This window comes from Natator depressus, chromosome 2 (genome assembly GCF_965152275.1).
Source record: "Natator depressus isolate rNatDep1 chromosome 2, rNatDep2.hap1, whole genome shotgun sequence".
NCBI classification, from domain to species: Eukaryota; Metazoa; Chordata; order Testudines; family Cheloniidae; genus Natator; species Natator depressus.
This window is the reverse complement of record NC_134235.1, coordinates 188,281,418-188,307,534: the sequence shown is the minus strand read 5'-3', so window position 1 is coordinate 188,307,534 and position 26,117 is coordinate 188,281,418. Positions and strand designations below refer to the sequence as shown.

General features: G+C 43.7%; 1 protein-coding gene across 1 annotated transcript in view; it reads right to left on the bottom strand.

The window, feature by feature from the left end:
• Positions 1–1,699: 1,699 nt before the first annotated feature.
• Positions 1,700–26,117, bottom strand: part of GASK1A (golgi associated kinase 1A) — a 54,295-nt gene continuing 29,877 nt past the window's right edge. Inside the window, exons 2-5 of the mRNA XM_074943289.1 lie at positions 20,347–21,849; positions 7,500–7,622; positions 6,284–6,387; positions 1,700–4,818 (exon numbers count right to left, since the gene is read on the bottom strand). Of these exons, the coding sequence (XP_074799390.1) occupies positions 4,608–4,818; positions 6,284–6,387; positions 7,500–7,622; positions 20,347–21,849 (1,941 nt within the window). The 3' untranslated portion in view covers positions 1,700–4,607. The remainder of the gene's footprint in view (positions 4,819–6,283; positions 6,388–7,499; positions 7,623–20,346; positions 21,850–26,117) is intronic.

Genomic DNA, 26,117 nt, shown 5'->3' with positions numbered 1-26,117 from the left:
ACTACAGCTCACTTCGTCGGATAAGGTGCCACAAGTCCTCCTTTTCTTTTTGCGGCTACAGACTAACACGGCTGCTGCTCTGAACTCCTGCTCAGCTGCACAGTAGCAGAGGTGGTATAAAGCCTCCTTGAAACCTCTTTCCTGCCCATCCTTCTTGCACACCCACATCGGGCCCAGCCCAGTCTAGCCCAGCTCCTCCTCTTTACTTGCCTGTCTCAGACATATCCACAGGGATGTCACTGGGTTCTTGCCAGACCAAAGCTGTGTTTGAGTTATGTAAGCATAGACAAGTGCCCCGAAGCATCAGCTTGTATTGTCTTTTTGCATACATGGAAGCTATAAATGCCCAGTGAAATTTGGTTAAAGAAAGACGCACCCCTGAGACGAAACTTTGTCAAGCCAGGGCCGGCTGAAGGCACCAGCTAAGGAAGCAGGTGCCTGGGGCGGCAAATCTGAAGGGGGCGGCACTCCAGCCGTTCTTGGGGTGGCACTCGGATATCATCCTTTCCTCTTCTTATTCGGCGGCTGCTTTTTTTCCCCTTTTTCTTTGCTTCGCCGCTTGGGGCGGCGAAAAAGGTAGAGGCGGCCCTGTGTCAAGCTAGAGTGAATTTTTCTGATCAAGTTATCAAACCCTAAAACTGGGTTAATGGGAAACCTGACACATCCTGAACGGAACCAGCGTGAAGGCACTGCTGTAACATATACAACATACACTGAAATGTTCAGAGAAGTTCAGAGGATTTAGCCACACATCTTCCACTAATTTTAATGGCCAAATCTCATGGACTGCTTTGAAAAACTTAACGTATATTTATCTGCATATACAATATAAACATTCTCATAAACTTTAAGGGACCATCATGATCGTCTAGTCCAGAAGTGCCCCATCTGTGGGGCACACACCACTAAGGGGGCATGGAGGAACCTTTTGGGGGGGTGGCCGGTCAGGCAAGCTCCCACAGGGGCAGGGAGGGTGCGCCACCCAGCCACATCTTGGCCCCTGCTCTGCTCCAGCCCTGCCCCCAGTTGTGGCCCTGGCTCCCTGACCTGCACCTCCCTGATCCCAGCCTCAGTGCAGCTTGCACCCAGCTGGGGGCCCAGCTGCTGGCCCCCACCGCAACTCTGCTTCCACCCCCAGCCTCGGCCCCAGCCACAGCTCTGCACTTGGCCCCAGACCCACTCCCAGCTGCAGCCCCAGCCTCGCCCCTCTTATCCGTGTCTGCATTCCCCCAATCCCAAGCCACAGCCCCACTCCTTGCCCTGGCTCTGAGGAGCGTGGCGGGCTGGGGGGGGGGGGCACAGACAGGGGGAAGGGTAGGCATGACTGTCAAAAGTTTGGGGACCATTGATTTAGGCTGACCTGCACATCACAGGCCACAGAACCTCACCCACCCACTACTGTAGTAGGCCCATAATCTTTGGTTGAGCTACTGAAGCCCTCAAATCTTGATGTAAAGATGTCACATTACAGAGAATCCACATTTACTCTAGCTTAAACCAGCATGTGATCCTCGTGCCTCAGGCTGCAGAGGAAGGCGAAAACTCTCCAGTGTCTCTGCCAGTGTCACCTGTGGGAATATTCCTTCCTAACCCCAAATATGGTGATCAGTTATATCCTGAGTTTGTGGGTGAGACCCACCAGCCAGACACCTGGGAAAGAATTCTCTATAATAACTGAGAGCCCTCCCCATCTAGTGTCCACTCAGAACACACAGATATGTATTAATCAGTAGCAGATCTTAGTGTTGTTTTAGGATTTGTTTTCATTTATTACACATACAGAAGTGACATCTTCCAAGTTTAACCACCCAACACACACATATACATGAGAAAATGCAAAAACCTGCATGTTCTGCCGTGTTAAATTTGAACAGACAAAAACCACAAGAAGTCAGGAAATGCAAAGATTTTGGTTCTAAAAGCAACATTAACTCAGCCCCATTGTCCAACATATGTGCTTTGTGGTATTGTTTGAAATTAACATAAATACATCAGCCAGAAAAACCAAGAATGGAACATATCACACATATGGTAGGTGGCCAAATGACTGTTGCTGTTAGGACTTCAACTTTTGCAGTACATTTTGTGGATTTAATTATGCAATATTATTGTTCTTGTTATTACTCATTTATTCATGTAGCTCTCTAGCTATGCATAGCATTTCACAGAACGAGCAATGACTTACTCTGTGCTCATAAGAGTTTACAATCTTATGTCGGGCCCAGTCGACAAACACTTACTGCTGATTTTCAGAGTAGCAGCCGTGTTAGTCTGTATTCGCAAAAAGAACAGGAGTACTTGTGGCACCTTAGAAACTAACCAATTTATTTGAGCATAAGCTTTCGTGAGCTACAGCTCACTTCATCGGATGCATACCGGTGCATATTTGAGCTTATGCTCAAATAAATTGGTTAGTCTCTAAGGTGCCACAAGTCCTCCTGTTCTTTCTACTTACTGCTGAGTGTAGCGCTTACAATTATGAGGCATCTCTGTGATGTCATGGACTTCTTTTGGACTCCCCATGGGCACAGCGGTCCACCTGTGCAGCTCAGTGCCAGGACAACACAGGAGGTGACAACACATCGTGAGGATGGGGAAGGAGTGGGAGAAAGATGAAAGCAATGGAGTAATCCTGCCCTCAATGAAGTCAGTGGTAAAATGCCCATTGACTTCAGCGGGACAGGATTTCACACAATAAAATGATGTGGTCACTCTGGAGGCCAATGGAGTATCTTGGTGGTTACAATTTTTTTATGGTAATAGCAATTGTTTTGACTTGATGAACATGGCACTAACATCACTTGTATTGTTTAATCTTTCTCTTCAAAAGAAATGAGAGAAAAGGAAATTGCTTGTGCAATCGGATGGTTGCTTTTTAAAGGATCCCCTTTAGTTTTTGAAGCTCACACCTCACTGAGGGGAATATGGTGGGAGAGGGGTGAGTTACAACCTTTTCTGCTCCTGTTATTTGCCTGGAGATCATTTTCTGTAAAACAGGTTCGTAGGGTAGCAGCACATTTGTTTACACCGTGGTGGATTTTTGTAATAGAAAACAATACAGGCCAATACTCTCAAAAGTGACTGGTGATTTCAGGGGCCTCAGTTATTGAGTGTCTGACTTGGGACACCTTGAAGGGACCTGATTTTCAGAGAATGGGTGCTTAACACTTTCTGAAAATCAAGCACCTATAAAGTGTCTCAAGCTGGGCACCTGAACTCACTAGTCACTTCTGAAAAGCTTGGGCTTAGATTATATAGCAAATACTAACTATGCAATTAGAATGTCAGGACTACTGTAGAATGAAAACTTCAAAGAGACCCTAAAATACCAGATTCCCCAATTATTTTTTTTTTATTTTGCACTCGCAATTTTTTCCTGGCCGTGATGTTTAAGTAAGTATTTTTGGAGGATTTTGATGTGCATTTTTCAGTGAGACATTTACAATTTCTGACATCTCTATTGTCTCAGCACTAGTCAGAGAGGCACAATCACGCTCACTGTCTGAGCAGCCAGGCAGATGTACAGTGATGACAAAAATAAGACAGGACTCAAGTAGGCTGTGCCAAAATTCTTAGCAGATAGCATGCTCAGAAGTCATTTTGCAGGTGCTTATCATTTTAAAAAATATTTTTCTGCAAACCAAGGAAGGTTTCAAGTTTCGGACAGCTGTTTTTGCTGCTGCCATGTCCAAAAAAGGGTATTTAAAAGATCTTTAGTAGGAGGCATTTTTGCTTAATTCTCCCATAGCTCAAAACATGACAGAAGTGATTTAGTTCAAACTTATCCAAATAAAATAAAAATTTACTCTGGACCTAGCATGGAAAATTGCAGCTCAAAAGGTGAATGTTTCAGGAAGCATTGAGTGTATGAAAACAGCAAGTTAGGCTAGAAAGTGCTTTTCAATCTTAATTATAGCAATTGCTGCCAGATGCTTGCTGCAATGCATTATGGGCCAGATTCTCAGCTGGCATTAATTGATCTACATCCAGTATCCATAGGCACATCATTCATTAGACTGAGGAAGACCTATCTTCGCTCATATGCTATTTCATTATATATATAATTCACTTTGGAGGTGCCACCCTTTTTGCTTATGTCAAACCAAACTGGTCATATATAGACTACTTCTGAAGCAGTTAAGGCTTAATCAAAAGCCTGTTGAAGTCAATTAAAAGACTCCCACTGGCTTCTATAAGCTTTGGTCAGTCTCTCAAACTGTTGAGTTGATATTTCTCATGTTGTCCTTAGTATTTTGCCATAACATTCAAGATAAGATTTTTGAAGGAACCTCAGGGAGTTAGGTGCCCAAAATCTCAATGCGATTCAACTCCTTTGAAAATCCAAGCTGGAGTCAGTGCTCAATAAAATACTTGGTAAATTCATTTTCCCAGCCTTTCTGTAATGTGTCAGAAATTTTCTTTCCCCCATCTGTCTCTTCCTGGGATCTATTCTACTTCTTCAGGATGTGCTGCTGAATTTGATTCTGAAGAACCAAGCACTCAAGAGCAGCTTCTGATCATAAAAGCTTTAGAGGACCGAGGTGTACCCATGGTTGCAACCTTGCACTTTATATCAGGCGAGTGTGTTGCTCTTGTAGAGGCATGTTTTAAAGTGATGAATCCTTAAAGATTGTCAGATTGTGTTCCTGAATGTACTGCAGTAGGATCTGTCCTCTTCTGTTAATGACTTGAAGCAAGTGTCTAAGTCCTTGGTATCCACCCTGGCTTTCCCAGAATTCCTGATCCATGTACAGTGACTTCAGAAGCATGTTCTGTAAACATCCCGATTTGAGTACGGTCACAGCTGTCTCAGGAAACCTGATGAAGAAAATCAGAAGAGGGAAAGAAGAGGAGTTGGAAAGATAAAATCATATAGCTAAGGGGTTAGGGCAGGAGAATAGTGTTTGCTCCATTTCTGTCTCTGTCCCTGGAAGTAGTCAGAGTTCTGTTCTGTTCATATTTTATGCGAAGCAGAAATTGTTTTGGTGCTAACTATTTTTCTTGGCTGCAGAGATGTTGAAAGCTATAACAGTTTAATAAGCACAGAGTGAGAGAGCTGGCCCTCACCCAGAACATTTGAATCTGGATTTTCAACCCTTCAGTGTTCGGGGGGGAGGGGTTAGATCCTCAGTTTAGGTCTATGTCCAGCTCTTGCGAGGATGCACGAGAGCAATTCAGTGTGAGAAATATACCCTGATATTAAAGGGCTATTACCCTGCTAACCCAATAGGTTCCAGGCATATGCTTTAGGGGACAGAAGTTGCCCAAGTGTCTTGGGACAAGTTATTCCTTAGCACATAGAAAGGGACTCAAGTGGCAAGAATTGGAGCTATGTCCAGATTTCAAATTACTCAATTCCAGGATTATTCTGGTCCAGGGGGTTGAGTGGTTCCCATTTCTGCTAACAAATGACAATGGATGTAAACTATATAAAACTCTGCTTGTAACAGGCGAGCTGCTTCCACAACAGTGCAATCAGAAATGAATCCAAATGGTCTCAAATCAAAAGACTGATAACATGTGAAAGCTGGATATGCAATGACACATGAAATACTGAAATACCTGTTTGTTTGCTATTTTGGGCAGCTGCCAGTTACAGGGAAAATAATATACTTTATAGTTTCTGAGATAGTCATCAGCCACCCCCAGTGTGAGATATAAATATTCACCTCAGTGTGAAATATGCACACATAGGGCCTGATTCTGATCTCACTCTAATTTTATACCACTGTATCTCCATTAATTTCAGTAGAGCCACTCCTGATTTACACTGGTGCATGTTAGCTCAGACTGAGGCCCTATATTTTTGTTTCTGATATCTGTGCAGGTAGGACCTTATCCAAACCCCACTGAAATCAATGGGAGTCTTTCCACTATCTTGACGGCGACCTGTCTCAGCCCCCCCAATGTGAGGCTTGAGCAAAAAGGCAATCCAAGAAACTAAGATATACGAATGTGGGATTGCACAAGCTTTCAGTCATGGTATATGTGGAACAAACATGGTTGTGGCGGGGGTGTAGATATCAACGAGGTATATGCGAATGTAAAGGACTCAGTCTTTCTACTGGTGGTGAGCCCTAAGAGTCACTGTCTAGAAGAAAACTTCACAAACACAAGCAAGTCCCATCCAGTCCAATTTATTTTCTCTAGAGACACATCTGTTTTTATTGAAGACCCTTAACTGTTCTGCCTTATATATTCTGAAAGGAAGGGAATGTTCCAATGGCCTGGGCTGTGACCCTCCGGTACTGTTAGCTAGAATTGCTTCTGTTGCCCTTCTTACCCATCTATGCCTTCCAGTAGCCTGAAGTTGAGTTTTGCTTCCGGATGGTGAGGTCTGCCTGCATTGTCAATGAACACCAAGCGAGAAGGCTCACTTCCCCGGATCTGGTAGGAAAAAAGCAAGAAGTTCAAATTTGGGGGGGTTCTTTGAGCTGACCTTTTGGGAGGAAGGGTAATTTGTATGCAAAGAGTGATTTTGGAACATTTAGGGTTGGCAGCAATGACAGTCCATAGCAACGGTGGAACCAGGGATCACGTATTAACTCTTAGAGACTAGCTTCTTGTCTGCACCCAGGCCAGTGCGACGATGCACTGCCCTTTACCTTGGAGCTGGTAGCAAAACCACAATTTAACCCAAAAGTCTTAAGTTGCTGAACATATGTACTAGCTGCGCCAAATAGAAGGCAGAGAGTCGCCATGGCCAAGTCCCTAAAGTTAAACTCATCTTGTCCCCAAGGATTAAATTGGTCTGTAGATTTCTAAGATGAAAGTCAGTTTGTCATTATCTATCGTTACTGAGCAACCTCAATATCACACTTCATTCTTAACTGCCTATTTTATTTATTATTATCCAGGGACAATATTTATTATCAGCACACTATTTGATTTCATGGTGAGAAGACATGTAGATTGAATTTCATTTGTTTAATATTCTGGCAGAATAAAATGTGTGTATTGTTGAAGGAATACAACCACTGTATGACTGCTATGTCATGCTGAACTTTTACTTCAGAAGTGCGTACGCGGCTATGCAGCCAGAGGGAGATCATGTCATTCTGTTTTTTAAGGCTGTAACTTTAAATGGAGAGAGGTCTCCCTGCCTCATGCTGTCACACTGCTTTTCATTTCAGATGCAGAATGTTACAAAGAGGATCACACACTGTGCTTGCTGCTCGCTCACTCTCACCGACTCTCAGGACCAGATTCAAATACACTTATACTTACTATACTTTTACTTACACTGAGCAACAAATTACTCCACCAATTGTCCCATTGACTTAGTTATACATATAAGAATCTAACCTGCAGACATTTTACTTGTTCTTTATTTTCTCTTACCCTGAAATAAAAGTTACCTAGACATATTTTGCTCTTTGCGGTGGGGGTAAAAACATAACAAGAGTCAATAACAGAGAACCAGTCTGGCCTGCTAAAGAAAATGTAGACGTTAGAAACTGAAAGGATGGAGGCAAACACAATGTCTGGCAATATCATACCAGGATGTGGACCAGGACCAGCTCTGCAGGATTCCTACACTTTTCATGAAGCATTTCCTCCATGCAGGGTTCTTCAGGGTCTGGCTGAAATCCACAGCAGTAACGGTCCAGTCGGTCATGAACCTGTGGGTGACATCTGAAGTATTTAGAGGCTTCAGGAATTTCAGGATGGAGATCTTAAGTTGTAGTTTAACAGGGAACTTTTCGTGCCTGGAAGAAAAAAGCTTGATAAAATGTAGAGAAAAATCCAGATTATTCGTTACTGAAAGAGCTGTTTATATAAAAGATTGGTGGGTGTTCAGAGACCCATTCAGAAATTTAGTTGCTTTTCTGTACTCTAGCTAAACCATTTTAGTCTGGAAAGTGGACTGCAAAGCTCCCAATAACAGGCTTTCCTGCAAGATTTCAGACACTTCCTGCTTGCAGTATTTCAGTAGGCGATGTTTGCATGGACTGAATAGATTCTGTTTCTATCTGAAACAAAGAGGAGATGCATATAGAAACTAAGGCAAAACAAAATAAATAAGTTAATTGATTTTTTTGAACCTCAGAAAGGGATTTTCTCAGGCAAATTCAAATGCTGGATGAAGGTTTAGATTGGTTCCTGTTTTATATGAACCATTTCACCCTTCCCTAATAATAATCTAAACAACTCTTGATAGAAATGAGAAGAATGAAGAAGGGAGCGTGGGGAATTGTTTTATACTTGCTTGGCCCGTTGGTGCATTCTTAACACCTGCATAGTGCGGGATTTGTCCTGCATGCGGTTTGCAGACCAAGGTGGATACTCCAGGTGGGGCACTGGAACTTGCTTTTGCTGCATCTGTGTTTAGTAATTCATGGGCACTTTTGAACGTGCTCCTCCTCACTCCTGACAGCCCATTCAGTGAAATGCTGATGCCATCCCTGAAGTCCTGCTCCTGCTCTGGAGCCTTTATTGGAGTGTGCGTTATACAGTCCGGGGCACAGAAACGACTGTCCTCTTGTGGATCCTTAATCCAATGTCGAGATTTTAATTTAACATCTTTGAATTTAGCCTGACATAGGGATGAAGCTATTTGACTTTGGGTTTATTCCCCCGGTTTTTGGTAGGTGAGTGACCCAATGTTAGAACCACCACCGCTAGGAAGGAGCCACCTCTGGCAGCAACTGGCATGTCTGAAATTGTCATCCAAATCCTTAGGGTCAAATCCTCCCCTGAGCATATGGTTTGGCACAGGGGAGAAGGAGTCCTTTCATAGGCTGTTATGGGGTCACTACTTTAGTCCATTGCCCTCCTGCTGTATACTTGCCCCATAGAGGTAATGGCTGGTGGATGCCCCTAATGGCAGACGGGCTGGTCTTACCACCACTCCCCTCTGACCTGCTCCATTTACTAAACCCAGGCAGAAGGTGTTGGGCTGCATGACACCTAGGTGTGCATGGACTTTCTACATGAACATGGGCCCCTGTCTTTGTCCCTACTCCACTCCTAAAGTGGAACCACCTCACTTGTGCTGCACGCATGACACTCCATATCCTTGGAGGAAGAAATAGGATTTGATTCTCCTTCAAGATTAATGTAATCACTATCAAGTGAAACCCAGAAGCCATAATCCCTTTCTAATTTTTCATGCCTCACGCTGTTAGCTTTGTCACAATAAGCTATTGGTTTTTATGCTTCTTTGTACAAGGCAGCCAGTCTGCTGTCTTGGTTATATAATAATCACCCCAGAGGTGTGCAAAAGTGCCAGGGCTGCATACAGGAGACTGACTCACTGCTTTCTCCGAAAGAGGCCTGGCCAGAGCACAGCCACATAAATCAGCTCCTGCAAACACATCACACTTTCCTGAAACGGGACCAGTGCTGCTGCGGCAGGCAGAATTTCCAGAGTTGGTAGAGAAACTGACTGATTTCGCATGAGGTTGCTAAGGAATGTGGTTCAAACCAGAGACCTGTGAATCTATATAGCCTGGTATTGGGTTATGAACCTGTAACTCAGGTCAGGTTTGCTGAGGTTCACGAACCTTTTGGTCAGGCTGGGCCAAATTTCAAGTGAACCTGACCTGAGTTTCAGGTGCCAAGGGGGGATTTCTGATTTTCAGTGAAAACCATGTGATACTAGGTGATTTCCACCATTTCTACTTAACACCTACCAAAAATTTTAGCTGAATTGTGTTTTGTCTGAACCCCAAACTCAAATCAAAGCACAGAGGAATAAGGTGATATAAGGAATGCACAGTTTGATTCGTGTGACCATTATATTCCTAGCCCTCTTAGATCCCAAATTAATTAATTTGATGCCCTGCTAGTATTTCTTAACACAGGCCCATCAGCTGATGTTTAATGAGGCACTCCAGGCAATATTTCTCCTTCTGGGAAACCCAAGAGCTAAAGTATTTTCTGAAACCAAACGCATTTGAACTCAGGAAAATGTCACACTTATTCCATGCACATCCTACATCTAGGTGCCTGAAAGTGCAGCACGCTGATTTCTCCCACCTTTTATGTCATTTTCCATGATAGCAGAATTAATAGTCTGTGCAGAACATGAAGAAAATCTCAGCTGATTTACAGAGAGAGACTCAGTGTGCTTGTGCACTAGCCAGAAGTTTGACTCGGCACACTCACCAGGAGACTACAAAAAAAATCCTCCAGTTGTCATGCACAGGAGGAGACACTGGCCACATTTTCAAAGGTAACTGCATTCCAGTTTGGATGGGTACTTATGTCCACAAATGCAGCATTGCAAACTGGGAAATTGCCCATGAGAATGGGCAATAACATCTTGTGACTTCCCTCCCACCACTCTGGGGGGGGGGGGGGAGGGGGAAGATGGCAGCCAACAGCATGTATGCCAGTGAGACAGAGGGTCAGTTTGGATAATGAGCATCATGGAAATACTCTTATGACAAGAGGCCTGGGATCCTTAATGTTCATGCAGATCAGACAAGACCTAGATTTTGCAGGTGTCATCTGAAAAACTCCCATGAAATATATTACATCAGATTCCTATGTCCTGCCTCAGGAGGGAACAGCCCTTTTATTAACTGCACAAGTAAAGTATTCAACTGAGTCTGAGTCTGCTCAGGTGTCTAGAAACAGCCAACTCATACTGGGCATGCTCAGAGGCTTGAGACATGCATTAATATCATCAGTCTCATGGTTCTATTACAGCGGTTCTCAAACATCATTGCAGCACGACCCCCTTCTGACAACAAAAATTACTACACAACTCCATGTGGGGCTGAAGCCATAGCCCGAGCCAAGCCGGCCTGGGCAGGGGGGCTGAAGCCCTCAGGCTTTGGGGCTTTAGCCCTGGGTGGCAGAGCTCAGGCTTCAACTTCAGCCCTGGAGCCCAATGTGTCTAATGCAGGCCCTGGCAACCCCATTAAAGAAGGGTCATGACCCACAGTTTGAGAACTGTTCTATTATATCATTTTATTAGCATACTCAGCCCCATCCTACTATAGATACCTACCTTTCTATCCCCTCTCCTCCTTTGCTGAAGGCTGACCCCAGCCCACATTGGGTTTTCATTAAAAAAACCTCCTTTGCTCGGTACTTGTGGTAACTGTTATGTGTGCCCATCTGGATAGGAATGTTTTGCCTATGCGCCACCCACTGGAATTTGGGAGGCCGTATCTTTTAGCATGTTGCTGGGAGACTGTTTTTAGGAAACCAAGGAATAAATGTATATTAGAATAACAGAAGTTATAAGGTACAGGCTGAGTCTGACATCTGACTTAAGTATCTCTCCAGGAGCTGGTTTGGCTAATTGTCCCTGGCTGACGATGATGATCTTGCAGAACAGTTGTGATGCGCAGTGTAGGGTTGACACACCTACTCTCGTTTGACATCTGCTCCCCTGGAGAGTCTATGTCTTTGTTTACAGTATAGGTAGAGCCCAGGGAAGACCATATTCCATCTAGGCTTTACCTATACAGTTTATTACATGGTGTACATTTCTGTAATAGAAACAGACACATACCATCCATCTAATGATCTCAAATGCTTTCTAAGCATTAATGATTTGAGCCTCTCAACCACCCTATGAAGGAGGTAAGTAGCTTTATACCCCTTGTACAGATGAGGAAACGGAAGCAGAGAATTTCAGTGACTTAGCCAACGCCCCAGAGACTGTCGAGAGCAGAGCCGGGAATAGAACGCAGGTCTCCCAACTCGAAGGTCTACGATTTAGGAATGAGACTATTTATTGTAAATGTCCTGTTGGAAAGGAGGTGTTTGTAAGGGATTTCAATGGCACTGGTAGTTACAATACAACAGCCCATATATTAGAGGCTGCCTTATACTGCAGAGCGCTTTAATGTGCAGGGAGAGAATATGACCTACCTGGACCACTTAAGTCACAAAATATGAGGCCTGATTTTGTAAAGTGCTTGAGGGGTTCCTGCTTGTAATGGAAATCTAAGCCTTTTTCTGGCAGGTGTAGGAGAAAAAAAGGGAAGGTCTTGAATTTGACTTGTACACAGTTGACAGGCAATTGCTGGAGAGACATAATAAATTGTTATTTGAGCTTCCAAAAACACTTGGTTACACTGCCAAAAGTTAATAAAATGATACTGTGCAAACAAATATTTCTTCTCAGGAAACTTTCTAGTTCATATTTTTTACAAGAACTGAAACAGTTTAGAAAAACCTGGGTCCCCTGAAGCCCAAGGGAGAAAGAAATAGCAGGTGTATGGATGGTTAAACCACAGTTGGGGAAGTTTTTTATACTATACTACTACTAGCGGTTGGATGCTGGCAAAGGGGATCAGACTCAGAGCTGTGCATAACTGGCTGGTTTTGGCCTGCATGGGTGTCAGAGAACTTTGTCATCACTTTTGGCTCTCTTAGTTTCTCACTTCTCACCCCTCTGAGTTGCTCTTTACAAGTTGAGTTGATTCTAACCGACGATGGTGAAGGCACGTTGAGTTTAGTTAAGCTCTATTATATTATATTTGGAGTTTGCAAGGGTTCATCCAGCCTGGAAGAGTTACCATGTTACAACATATTGCAGGTTTCATACCAAAAGAACAAAGCACAATCTGGAAAAATTCATGCCTTGCCAAACACTCCAAAAAAGTTTAAATAAGTTTCCAGCCTTCCAAAATGGTGGCAAGTCACTCTCTAGGAGCAGTGTATATAGTTTGACAGTATAGCCAAAAGGACCATTATGGCCATCGTATAGTGTGACTTCCTGCACAACATACCATAGAATTTCACTCTGATTCTTGCACTGAGTGGAATGAAGATAGGTGGGGGCAGGAACCATGGTGTGGGGAAGGGGAGAGGGGGAGGTGGGTAGGACGAGGATGTGGGAGGGTGGGATGGAGAGAAGCAGAGGGAGACAAGGGAAGGCTGCGGGTACAAGGACAGACGGGTCTATAAGCACTACAACACACTCCCCTCCAGATTCTGGAATTGAGTCGTGGCCTTTTACATTCCTTTGTTAGCAGCAAGTAACTAACTGTGGGCCTTTGTTCTGTGGAAAAACTAGTCTGTGATCATGTGCTTAAAGGCTGTCTCATAACACATATGCTGAAGGGGGCTGGGTTAATGTTGCACAGGCAACCTTCATTCTAGCATTTTCTAACTTTGGACGGCTTGACTGCCTAGAGGCCAACCAGCTCAGGGCCCCGGTCGTGATAGGTGTTGTACAAACATATATGGTAAATGACCATCCTTGCCCCAAAGAGCTTGCTGTTTAGAAGACAAGACCCATCAGTACAATGATGAAAATGAGTGGGTTGTGGTGGGGAGGGCGAGGGAGATGGGGTAACAGCAATGACGGTGTGTGCAATTCTTAGCCAGTCAGGAGCAGTGATCACAGCTCTCCACCTACCTAGCCCTCAGCTGATTGTAGTTTGCTATCTGCATTACAGAAGAGGAGAACTTTCTCTGGATTTGGACTGGGAACAGCTTGGAAGAAAGAACAAAAGAGCATGTCGGAGACACGCTGATAATGGCTGTCACTTGGCTCTGGAACTCACTCCCTGCCTTGGTCTGACAGACCTGGCATTTGTTGACTTTGAGGACATTCTGAAACCCTTACCTATTTTCTCCTACATTTCTTGAAGGATGATGGGTTGAGGGATGGGGGGTGCTCAGGTCGGGGATGGTTATTCTAGATTTGATTTGATTTTACCAGAGAAGTGCTATATTTTCGCTAGGTTGGTTTGTATGGGCAATTCCTTGTGTGGCTGATTCTAATTTACACTGAGGCTCCTTCACATTGTCCTGGCAAATGTAAAGGAGCCTTAATGAGGGCACACATTATATATGCATGCATTTTCCATCCCCTTTACATTGCAGGGGTGTGCAAAGGGGCCTCAGAGTAAATGAGAATCGGATCCATATATAAAATTTTGGACAAAACGTGGCCAGTTTCTTTCCTGTGGCACCATCTGAGTTTTGCATAAAGTGGGGTTTTGCTATGTAAGGTTCATACATCTCTACCAACCGTGGTTCTCACGACATCCCTAGGAGACTTTAATCACATGGAACTGGGTCATTTGGACCTAATTCTATCTCCACTGAAGTTAATGGGAGTTTTGCTGTTGACATCAAAAGGGACTAGGATTTGGATTGATTTAACCTATTGTATTTCGATGGATTCCTGCCATGTTTACCAGAAGATCAGTGTTGCCAGTTGAGGCAGGAAAGTGTAGACAAATGCAGTATTATTGAGCCAAATCAAGAGAGAGATGGTATGTGAAGTGACCAGCCAACTCAAAGCTAAAAATCACTACCTAAGAGATGAATGCTGCAGACATTGCCAGACTGGGAGATAACTGAAACAGAGGTGTTCTAATCCTGCTTTCTAGCAGCAGTGCTCAGCGAGTGAACAGCAGTGTTCACAATAAACTGCACTCTCTCTTCTGGAGATTTTTCTTGGCAGCAAACTTTTTGCCTATGGAGAGAGGTTCATAGAGAGTGGTTTGAATCATGTTAGTGAGCTACAGTATGAAAAATAGGAGTAGTCTCTGTGAGGTGTTTATAAAGGATTTTGATCAGTGCAGCTGGCCTTTGGGAGCCAGTGTGAAACAACTGTATATTAGAGAGGCTGCAAATAATAGAGGCACTCCCTTAGGGGAAAGCCCCACAGAACGTAATACAGAATGATAACCCCGGCATGGAGTTTTTGGATCATCCTACAGAATTCGCTACTGAATCCTATCCATGATCCCAAATTCTACAGAATGGTTCAGGATTCAAAGGATTTCATTCTCTATTAAATCTTATAGGGTTTTTGAGTCATTTCTGAAGAACTTTGTTTCATTTCTATAATATCCTGCTAGCTTCATCCCTATTTAGCTTGATAGGACTTTTCCATTAGTGGTGATCTCTTTGGAGCTATTAAAAAACTCTGTGGGTTGTTTTTGTCATTTGGTCTGCTTAACACCTTAGGTAAAAGTCTCCCTCAAACATCATCCTTTTCATTGAGGGTCCAACCTTCGCATTTAATCCAATGAGATTTTTGCTATGGGGCCCAATTTTCCCAGTGGGAGCTGGATCAGCCCCTTGAAGTATTCTGAGTGGTGGGGCAAGGAAATAGAAAAGAGAATAAACTTGTCCCAAATCTTCCTCTTCCTGGTATTTTTGAGTCACTGCCTGGTTTCTGTCTGGTATGCCCATGGCCCACTGTAGTCTCCCCATCATTGCTGTGGTTGAATCTGAGATCTGCCATATCTCTACGCGGGAGGAGAGGCAGTAGCTGTTCACATGGTGCCCTGGCAATCAGTCCACAAAGGGGCATTTGTATTATCCTATAAGAGAGTTACTTTCCAAAGCCTCCTGGCACAGAGATAAATTGCTACTCTGGAGTTGTGGAGGATTATGAATCAAAGAGCAAAGAAGGAATCCATGCTGGACAGCTTTTTCCTGGCGGGGGGTAGGGGACCAAATAACCCTCACTATCGAGGCCTGACATCACACAAGGATATGCTCGTGGCCAGGAGATGGGAAATGGTGGTATTGGAATGAGGGGGGCACAGAATGGAAAAATGGTGTAAATCAGTGTAGCTCCACTGACTTCTATGCTGATTTACACCAGGTGAGGATTTGACGATACGGTTTTTAAGTAAAAATGGTGACGTTCTGGTCCCATTGAAGTCAAGAGAATTTTCCCATTGATTTCATTCGGGCCAGGATTTCACCCCATAACGCCACTAACTCAAACCCGGATGTGTTTATTAGTAAGTTCTAAAGTAACAGTCACACCCAAAAAAGCCGATCCCAGAATTTCCATTTCTGCTCTTTAAACACTTATTTTATTTCCTGCTAGATTAGCTTTAAATATGAATGTTAATAGTTTTAATGTAACATATTCCAGTCATGACTGGATTTGTTACATCTAGTCGTGATTGACCCCTTCTGCCAGCCATACTTTGAGGTTATAAAGATTAATGGTTAAGCTCTGCCAAAAAAAAAAAAAAAAAAAAAAGTAATGGGAACACATATTTTAGCAGAGATTTTTTAAAACCTTTCAGATAGTTTTTTCTTGCTAATGCTTGTCCCTGCAGTGGTAAGTAATACCCCTGAGGTGTATAAACAAGGCTCCATCTCCCACATAAACCATCTCTTCTTCCTCTCAGTTGCCCCTAATAACTCACAATTCTCTGTTCAGAGACACTGTAATAATCCCCCATAGCAGCAAGTTCTGATTTTCCAGATGTAAGATTAAGCACTCTTAATCCACACACAGAAGAGAAGGAAAATCTCCATGATGGGAAAAGGATCCTGGTTAGAGGGAAAAAAAGCTGATTTTCAGCAACAAAAAGACACCCAGGAACAAAAGAGTCTGGATAACATGAGACTGACATAAGATTCTTTTAAATGAGCATGACCTCACACCAGTGTGAATCAGGAGTAACTCCACCCAAACTAGTGAGGTTACACCAGGATAAAACTAGAATAAGTGAGATCAGAATCAGGTCAGATGTGTCTGAAGCTTGCCTGTGGATCCATGTTCCCCTTCAAGTCCAGCATGCACAAACTATACAAAAGCACAACTTTTACCCTGAGCTTCCAACTGCACAGCATGTTGAGACGTGATAAACCAGCCGTCTCTCCCTTCCACACACAGTGATTATTAAACACGCTTACTGACGATTGACAGCTACTCCAACAGCGATTTGTGAAAGTAAAGACATTTTTGTTTAAATGTGTGTTGTAAATGACAAAAAAAGGCCTTTTTGTGCGTCTCTCTGATACATAAAGCAGGTTGGAAGGGCTTTTGGTGTTTGAAAATGTGCTTGTGTCATATTTGGTTGGTTGGGGGGGTTTTCAAATTAGAAAATCAGGTTCTGTCTAGGCTGGAAGACACTACAAGGGCGAATGAAGTGGTGACATCAGAGGAGCCCAGAGGATAAAGGCTGAACAGGAGATAAAATCCCCACCTTTCCAGCGTTCTTTATACAGCACAAAGATTAAAAGAGGGGCAGAAGCCGAGTTTTTAAAATATCCTTGGTAGGTCTCTTTGAGTGGTACAGCCTAATGGCAGGTCTAAAACATAAAAGGCCTTGGGCCAGATTCCCTGTTGCTCTGCATTTCCTGTAGTCATTTCCACCTAGACAAAGTGGGTGCAGAATGCTGCTACATCTGAATGGTAATGAGCCGCACTGGTGTAAGTGATGACACAAGCTGCAGGGCAATGGAGAGTCAGGTCCCCATCTCTCTTCTTTGAATCAAAATAGAAAGACTTTTCAATGAGGTATTTCTAAGGGTATCACTGCTTTAGTTTTGTTGGATTCCTAGAGAGGAGGCCATGGGGGGGGAAGAAATGCTTCTCACTGTGTGGAATACCTCAGTGCGAGTAACAATAGTCAAGACTCCCTTTAGCATAACACATATTTTTTCTTTTTCTTTTAGTCCTAATGATAGGTCGCAAATTGACAGCTCTGGAGCCTGGAGCCTGCTATTTATTGACACAACAGAGACAGCCTGGGTAGATGAGGTGCACACTTCCACCCACTGCAGTATATCTAAACTTTGACCTATATTTGGACATCCTCTAGATCAAAGGGGTTATTCGCCCTCGCTACACATTCAGTCATCTGTCTCGCTGCTGAGCCTGTTAACAAGGGTGCCCATTATTTGTGGTAAGAATTTTTGTATTGTGGACACTGGTCCACCAGGAACTGGACTGCGATCTCCAACTCCACCTTGCCCAAACAATAGATCACTGAACAGCCATATGGTGGGAATGACTTTTGACAATGTATGTCCAATACTTTTTGTTATAACTCTTTAAATAGTGGGAGATTATTTAACATATTTCCTAAACATAATGAATGGCGCGTATTACACGCACTCACTGACATTCAACCAATATGTTTTACTAAGCAATGTTCTCTTTTACCAATAACCAATAATTACCTTATTAAATGTGTATCAAAGGATCTGGAGTTACTCAAGCTTCTCTGGTGGCCAACCATGAGAGATGCTGAGTGTCCCCAACTCCCACTGAAGTCAGCCACTCTCAGGATCAGGAGGTTAATGAGGACCAAAAGCTTGCAGAGCTAGGATACTACTGTACGTAATAGCAAACGTACAGCTTTGCCAGGACAGAATGGGGTTAATGTTCGAGGGACAAGTGTGTATTTTGTAATTACAAGTTGCTGTTTCTCACAAGATGCTTCTACTAGGCTGCTTTTACCCACTGGTAAGTCAAAGAGTTCTTGACATCTCCTTTTCTAGGAACCCTAATCCTCTGCCCATAACCCCATGCCAACGTTTTTGAGGAAGCCTGGAGTACTTCAGGCATCACTGTTTGACTTGGTTGGCGTAATGCTAACCAGGAAACGAGTGGCAAAGACCCAGCAAAAGTAGATGAAGCTCCTTGCTTTGCTGCACAATTCTCTACTTGAAGGGTAGTTCATTCTGCAAACAGACTGGGGCTGGTGGTTTAGGAAGCTTGCCACACTTGATCCAGCAACTGTGACACTGAAGGTTTGTTCGGAATGGAAAGCTACTGTGTACGGTTTCAGTCTTTTCCAGTGTCAAGTCCCAGACACTCTGAAACCTGAAAAATTAAAACAAATGATAGCGACAGCTCCCCTGGTAATAAGGCAGCAATCCAGCATATCCCTGCTAAAGGCAGAATTCCCCTGCTTTGGTGTCAGTTTCAGGCTTCTGACTGAATCAGTCATCTGTGTGAGAAATCCTTGTACAAAGTTCTACTGATTGATGATGCAGGCTTTCTGTTCTTTATCTGCAGTTTGAGAATTCAAATAAGGTTAGATGATCATGACAAACTGAAAAGCTAAGGAAAACATGAATGAGTCCAGACTGCAGGCATTCTGTGTTCCTGCTAGGAATACGGGGTTGTCCTGAGGCTGAGTGAAGTCTTATGGTAACAGTGCTTACAGATGGTGAACTACACTTGTGGTGTAAGTCACCACAGCATCTTTCATGTCAATGAATCTACACTGATTGATTCCAGCAAGAGCTCTGGCCCCAGTATCCAGCCTGCCTCCTCTCCCTCACCCCCCGCCTTTGCTCTTCAAGGCTCAGTCAGGCAACCTTTCCTCAGGTAAGTAGTGCCATTTCAGTGCATAGGATGATTTGACTGAGTAAGGATTGCAAGACTGAGCCCTGTGTCACAGGTTGATTATCAAATGGTGTTGTGAACTCCACTAATCTGATTCAAAATGACTCACAGCCATGGGGTAGTGGTACAGTGATCTGCACATGGTTATGACCTCATAAACCTACAATAACACAGACTACAAAATCATCCTAATTGGAGAATGCCACTTGAATATGAAAAGGACTATTTAAAAAAAACTTTTGCACATTCGTCCAGGATCTATTTTAACCACAAATCTGCATGGAAAAAAACACTGTTTCCTACTCTGAAAACAAACAAAATCAGTGAGTTTTCATTTCAGATGTTAATTTGGGTTTGGAAACCAAACAATCGGGACCTACGTTCTGCTTTCTCTTTCAACCTCCCATTTGCTTTCACTGTGCTGTGACGTGTTCTGTTCAGCGAAGTGTCTGAAGAAGGACTGCATGAGCTTCGATGGAGACACACACCTTTGCACAGGCTACTTTGACTATTCTGGAAGCCAGGCATTCTTGAGTTTTAATCCTGGCTCTGTCACTGATATGCTGTGTGACCTGCGGCAAGTCATTTGGCTTTGTGCCTTAGATTCCCCATTCATAAAATCAGAATAATAATGGTTACCTGTCTGCCGCCCAGGGGTTTTGTGAGGGTTAATTAATACTTCTAAAGCATTTTGATTATTGAAAGTCTTTTATTAATGCCAAGTATAATTATAGAGACAAGGTGGGTGAGGTAATATCTTTTACTGGAACAAATTCTGTTGGTGAGCAAGACAAGCATTTGAGATACACAGCTCTTCTTCAGGTGTGGGAAACTAACTCAGAGTGTCACTGCTAAATACAAAGTGGAACAGATTGTTTAGCACGTTTTAACTACTTACGCTAAACAATCTGTTCCACCTTGTATTAAGCGGTGGCCCTTTGAGTATGTTTCCCAGACCTGAAGAACTTTGCATAAGCTTGAAAGCTAACCTCTCTCATCAACGGAAGTTGGTCTAATATAAGATATTACCTCGCTCACCTGGGCTTTCTAATACCTTGGGATTGACACATCCACAACAAACACCGCACACACATAGAATTATGAGAGTAATAATGTGCACTTCTGCTGGGTTTGTTTGGCTCACTTTTTTTTTTTTACACTCCAGAGTTGGAGACCTTCCCAGGTTTCCCCTCTCCCCAACTTTGTGAAACAAGACTTTAACTAAAACAAGCCTTATAGCTATGCCGATACACACACACACTAAAGAGAAGAAAAAAGAGAGACGGGGATTGTTCCACCACCAAGCATACCTGTAGGAGAAAATCAAAGAGCGCCAGTTTGGCCCACTCTGTGTGCAGGACACTCAAACATGGAGCTATTCCGAGAGCTGCCCTGGAATCCACCATGCCACACCGCTGCTGCAGCAGAGACTGGTACTGTAGCCACCCCACTGCAAAAGAGTTCTGGTCGTTGTTGGCATCAGCTAGGTGCTGGATATCTGGCACCCACCATATGATGGGCCTCGCTGCACCATTGGTGTATTTGTAGGGCAGCAGGGGACTGTTGAATTTGCGGGCCACTGCAGGCAGACTCCTATTCAGCCCCAACACTCTGTCCAAGTGGAAAGCTAGCACCTCATAGAGGTCACTGGGTCGCTTTATTAATCCACAGAGCCCATCCGAACAGTCTCGTTTAGGGTCAGATGGGGAAGTGTCTTGTCTGGCCAAAAGGCTGATTCTGAGGATTTGTCCATGGGCAGGAATTCTGGTTTTGGTCACCACTTCGCTATTTGCCAGCCATTTCATCTTCTGCACATCGTCTGCAGTAAACCAAGGCGGGATCCTCTCACCAAACCTCAGGTGGCCCTCCCCTTTGGCAGAAAGGGCATCTTCTGGAGTCTTCATACACCATTCAGATGTCTGTAACTGCGTGGCCACACCCACCCAGAAACGATCTCCTGGCTCTCCAGGCTCCTGGGAGTAACTGCCTGTCTGTCTCTGCATGCCTGCTGCACCTCTGAAAGGCTGCCTGCTATCTGCTTCCGAGATAAAGGCTTTAATTGAATCTGAATGCTGCGGCTCAGCGCCGGCTGCCTGCACATCTGGTTTGTGTCGGTCCTGTGCCACAGCTGGCTGGCTTGCAAAAGGGTTCTTAAGATGTAAAGCAACCTCTGGCTTTCCTTCCTGAAAACCCCTTTTATTGCTGAGTGAAGGAGAAAAGAAAGGGGCCTCCTCCATTTGTGGTTTCATATCTGCCTTCTTCCCTGTCAGCATATAGAAATGAACATTGCTCCCTGTATTCTTTAGAGAAAAATGAGTATTAAGCTCCCTTTTCTTCTCACCACTGGTCCTGCGGGGAATGTTTTCATGCTGTAATTTACTGCTGGCTTCAGAGCTTTTCACAACAACGTTATGTTTCCTAATCTCTCCTTTGTGCTTTCTCTTTGCTTTCAGCAGTGTGTGGTTTTGTTGGCGCAGGATACTTGGCTGGTTCTTTGGCTTGTGGGCAGACTGGGGATGGTGTGAGGATTGCCTTTCCTGATCGGTGCCAGGGGGAGAGGGTTCCCATTCTCTGTGGTCAAAGCTCCTGGCCCACTGGGGGACAGAGGCAGTGGTGTTTGTCCACAGACGCCTGGGCCGGATGACTTTCCCATGTGGCTCAGCCAGTGCCAAGAACTGGAGATCGGACTCCCCGTAGCTGTTCGGAAGCAGCAGAGGAAAACTGGTAAATGCCACCACAGAGAAGGCAAGCAAGAAGCAGAATCCAGCCACAGGTGGTCTCTTCAGCCTCATTCTTCTCCAGGATCTCTGAGCCTGTGGAGTCAGAAAGGACAACCTTATTGACCGCATCATGGGGGAGCTAGGGCAGAAGCTGTCTTCATGAAATGTATTGTCCTGCAGGGAGTTGGGTTGATCAGTGCAAATGGTATCCTTAGATCATATTGTGTTAGCGCTCGCTAAGGCTCCAGTTCAGCTCCCACTAATGCCAGTAGAAAACCCCCAGTGATATCAATGGGAACAGGACTGGGCTGTGATGTAATTCCATGGGCTTCACCCGGGCTGAATTTGGCCTGAAGAGTAGAAGAAAGTGAAAAAGGCAGAGATTTTAATTAAAAAGGCAATTGTGCAGCATCCTGGCCATTGCAAAACATGCCTCACTGAACCACCAGCAGACTGATAATGTCTTATTATTGGGGACAGTGGAAGAGCAGGAGAGTTTAAAGGAACATCTGGACAGACATAGCTTACCACTGTATAAGGAATGCTCCTCAGTGGTGGATTTGCTAATATTGCAGGACTTTGATCTGTATTTACCATATCCCTCTATATCTCTGCCTTGCCTCTGTCTCATTCTTGTTTTGAATAGATTCATACATCCCAAGGCCAGAAGGGACCATCGTGATCACCTAGTTTGACGTCGTGTGTAACACAAACTATAGAACTGCCCCAAAATAATTCCTAGAGCAGATCTTTTTGAAAAACATCCAATCTTGACTTTAAAATTGTCAGAGATGGAGAATGACCCTTTGTAAGTTGTTCCAATGGTTAATTACTCTCACTGTTAAAAACTGGGCACCTTATTTCCAGTCTGAAATTGTCTACTTCAACTTCCAGACACTGAAAGTTGTACCTAGATTGAAGAGCCCATTATTAAATATTTGTTCTTCAAGTAGATACTCATAGACTGCTATCAAGTTACCCCTTCACCTTCTCTTTGTTGTGCTAAGTAGACTGAGCTCCTGGCATGTTTTCTCATCCTGTAATCATTCTTGTGGCTCTTCTCTGAACCCTTTCCAATTTTTCAACATCCTTCTTGAATTGTGGATACAAGAACTGGACACAGTATTCCAGCAACAGTCACAGCAGTGCCAAATACAGAGGTAAAATAACCTCTCTACTCCTAGTCGAGATTCCCCTGTTTATACAACCAACAATTGCATTAGCTCCTTCAGCCACAGCATCACTCTGGGAGCTCACATTCAGCTGGTTATCCACCATGATCCCCAAATCTTTTTCAAAGTCACTGTTTCCCAGGATAGAGTCCCTCATCCTATAAGTATGGCCAGCATTCTTTGTCGTTAGAGATATACATTTACATTTAGCCATATTAAAATGCATCGTTTGCTTGTGCCCAGTTTACCAAGAAAACCAAATCACTTCGTATCAGTGACCTGTCCTCTTCATTATTTATCCCTCCCCCAACTTTTGTGTCATCTGCAAACTTTCAATGATGATTTTATGTTTACTTCCAGGCCATCAGTAAAAATGTTAAATAGTCTAGGGCCTGTGGGACTGCTCCAGAATAAGAGGGAAGGTGCTCTTATGGATTGGTAACTGGATAAAAGATAGGAAACAAAGGGTACGTCAGTTTTCAGACTGGAGAGAGGTAAATAGTGGTGTCCCCCAGGGGTCTGTTCTAAGACCAGTCCTATTCAACATATTCATAAATGATCTGGAAAAAGGGGTAAACAGTGAGGTGGCAAAATTTGCACAGGATGCAAAATTACTAAAGATAGTTAAGATCCAGGCAGACTGCGAAGAGCTACAAAAGGATTTCTCAAAACTGGGTGACTGGATAACGAAATGGCAGATTAAATTTAATGGTGATAAATGCAAAGTAATGCACATTGGAAAGCATAATCCCACTAGACATATAAAATGATTGGGTCTAAATTAGCTGTTACCACTCAAGAAAGAGATCTTGGAATCATTATGGACAGTTCTCTGAAAACATCCACTCAATGTGCAGCAGCAGTCAAAGCAAACAGAATGCTGGGAATAATTAAGAAGGGGATAGAAAATAGGACAGAAAACATCATGTTGCCTCTATATAAATCCATGGTACACCCACATCTTGAATACTGTGTGCAGATGTGGTCACCCATTCTCTAGAAAGATATACTGGAATTGGAAAAGGTTCAGAAAAGGGCAACAAACATGATTAGGGCTATGGAATGGCTTCTGTATGAGGAGAGATTAATAAGCCTGGGACTTTGCAGCTTGGAAAAGAGACAGCTAAGGGGAGATATGATTGAGGTCTATAAAATCATGACTGGTGTAGAGAAAGTCGATAAGGAAGTGTTGTTTACTACTTCTCATAACACAAGAACTAGGGGCCACCAAATGAAATTAATAGGCAGCAGGTTTAAAACAAATAAAAGGAAGTATTTCTTCACACAACGCACAGTCAACCTGTGGAACTCCTTGCCAGAGGACATTGTGAAGGCCAAGACCATAACAGGGTTAAAAAAAGAACTAGATAAATTCATGGAGGATAGGTCCATCAATGGCTATTAGCCAGGATGGGCAGGAATGGCGTCCCTAGCCTCTGTTTGCCAGAAGCTGGGAATGAGTGACAGGGGATCGATCATTTGATGATTACCTGTTCTGTTCATTCCCTCTGGGGCACCTGGCAGTGGGCGCTGTCAGAAGACAGGATATTGGGCTAGATGGACCTTTGGTCTGACCCAGTAGGGCTATACTTATGTTCTCTGTGGGACCAAGCAGCACATCTATTTGATTATAATAACCCATTAACAATTACATTTTGAGACCTGTCAATCAGCCAACTGTTAATCCATGTAATGTGTACCCTGTTAATTTTATATCTTTCTAGTTTTTTAATCAAAATTTCACGTTGCCCCATGTTCCAGCGCACACCCTATGTTCTGCTAAGTTGGCTCACCTTCTTGTCCCTGTTAAAGCCTTCTCCCACAAGAAGCCCCACACCTTTATTTTTTATGCTGTCTTTCACACCTGAACATCCTCTCTGGCCTCTGTGCCTCATAACCTCACCCCGTTCCTTCAAACACCACCTAAAAATACTCTTCTGAGCCTTCCTTTGCTCATCTCCACTCTCATCCTCTTTCCTGGCTCAATTTTTAGTATCATTAAATAAATGTCAAATAAATATGTGTTTGAAAAAATGAATAAAAAGGAAGAAATAGGATGGGCATGTAATAAAGAGCATGTCACATTTTTACTTACCTGCAAAATGCCATGCACTCCTGCCTATGGCACCCTTTAAATAACAAGAAAGGGGTGGTGAATTTAAAACCGTATGTACTGTTAGCTTAAAGGAAAGAGACATTTCATCTGTATTTGTTTGCACAAATAATATTTCTATTATGCTTAGTAATATGTTAGCACTTCAGAGCCCCAGTTGTGGACCGGGAGCCCATTGCACTAGGCACTGTACGAACACAGAACAAAAAGGCTCAATAAATTGTGAACAGCCTAAAAATGTTTCCGTCAGGATCTCAGAAAATTAACCCAAGCAATTGAGCAATTCTACTACTTACTCCCTAGGCAGATTTCTACCGCATTTAACTTTGAGTCTTTTGTTCTGTGCCCAGATATTCCCTGCCCCTTACCGAGCAAAGTATCACACCTCCTCATACTGGTTTCCCTCTGTGAGCTGTGCAGCAAGTTGGCTACAGCAATGAAGTCCTCAGTGACGTGTGCTTTTTATTCAGCCCTGGGTCCCTTCAGCAGCCTCTTTAGCAAGCTGGCCCCTCTCTGCTCATCATACCCCATACAGTAAATCAGAAGGAAAGCTCACACCCACCGATTTACTTGACAGTGTCTCTCCCTGAGTGCTGTATTTAGTCCTACAGTTGCCCAGATGAAGGGGCAGCATAGCAGGAACCAGACAGTGACTCAGTCACAACTCAGTCCGGCTCCATAGGAGTAGTAAGCTATGGCATTCCATTTCCTGGAGAAGCATGCTCCCCACTCCACACTGGGATGACCACCATGATGTGTATGAGACGGGGAGCAGGGGACCCCAGGAGGCTGCTGTTGTGACTCCAACGCTGATAGCCAACACAGAAGCGGAAGGGGGTATCTCACACCCCAAGCTCACCTGCATGGATGCAGAGCGGGTCCATGATTGAGCCCGAAGTTTTACCAAGCCAACTTCCTATTGTATTTTACTTTTGGCGCAATGGAAATGGACTCACCTGCCAAGTGTGTATTGAGGAAGGGACACTAATAATTGTATAGGCTCTCTCACCAATTGGTTTTGTAAGGTAACAAGTGACAGTTGTAACCCCCTCCTTTGGGACAATGTGACACAACAT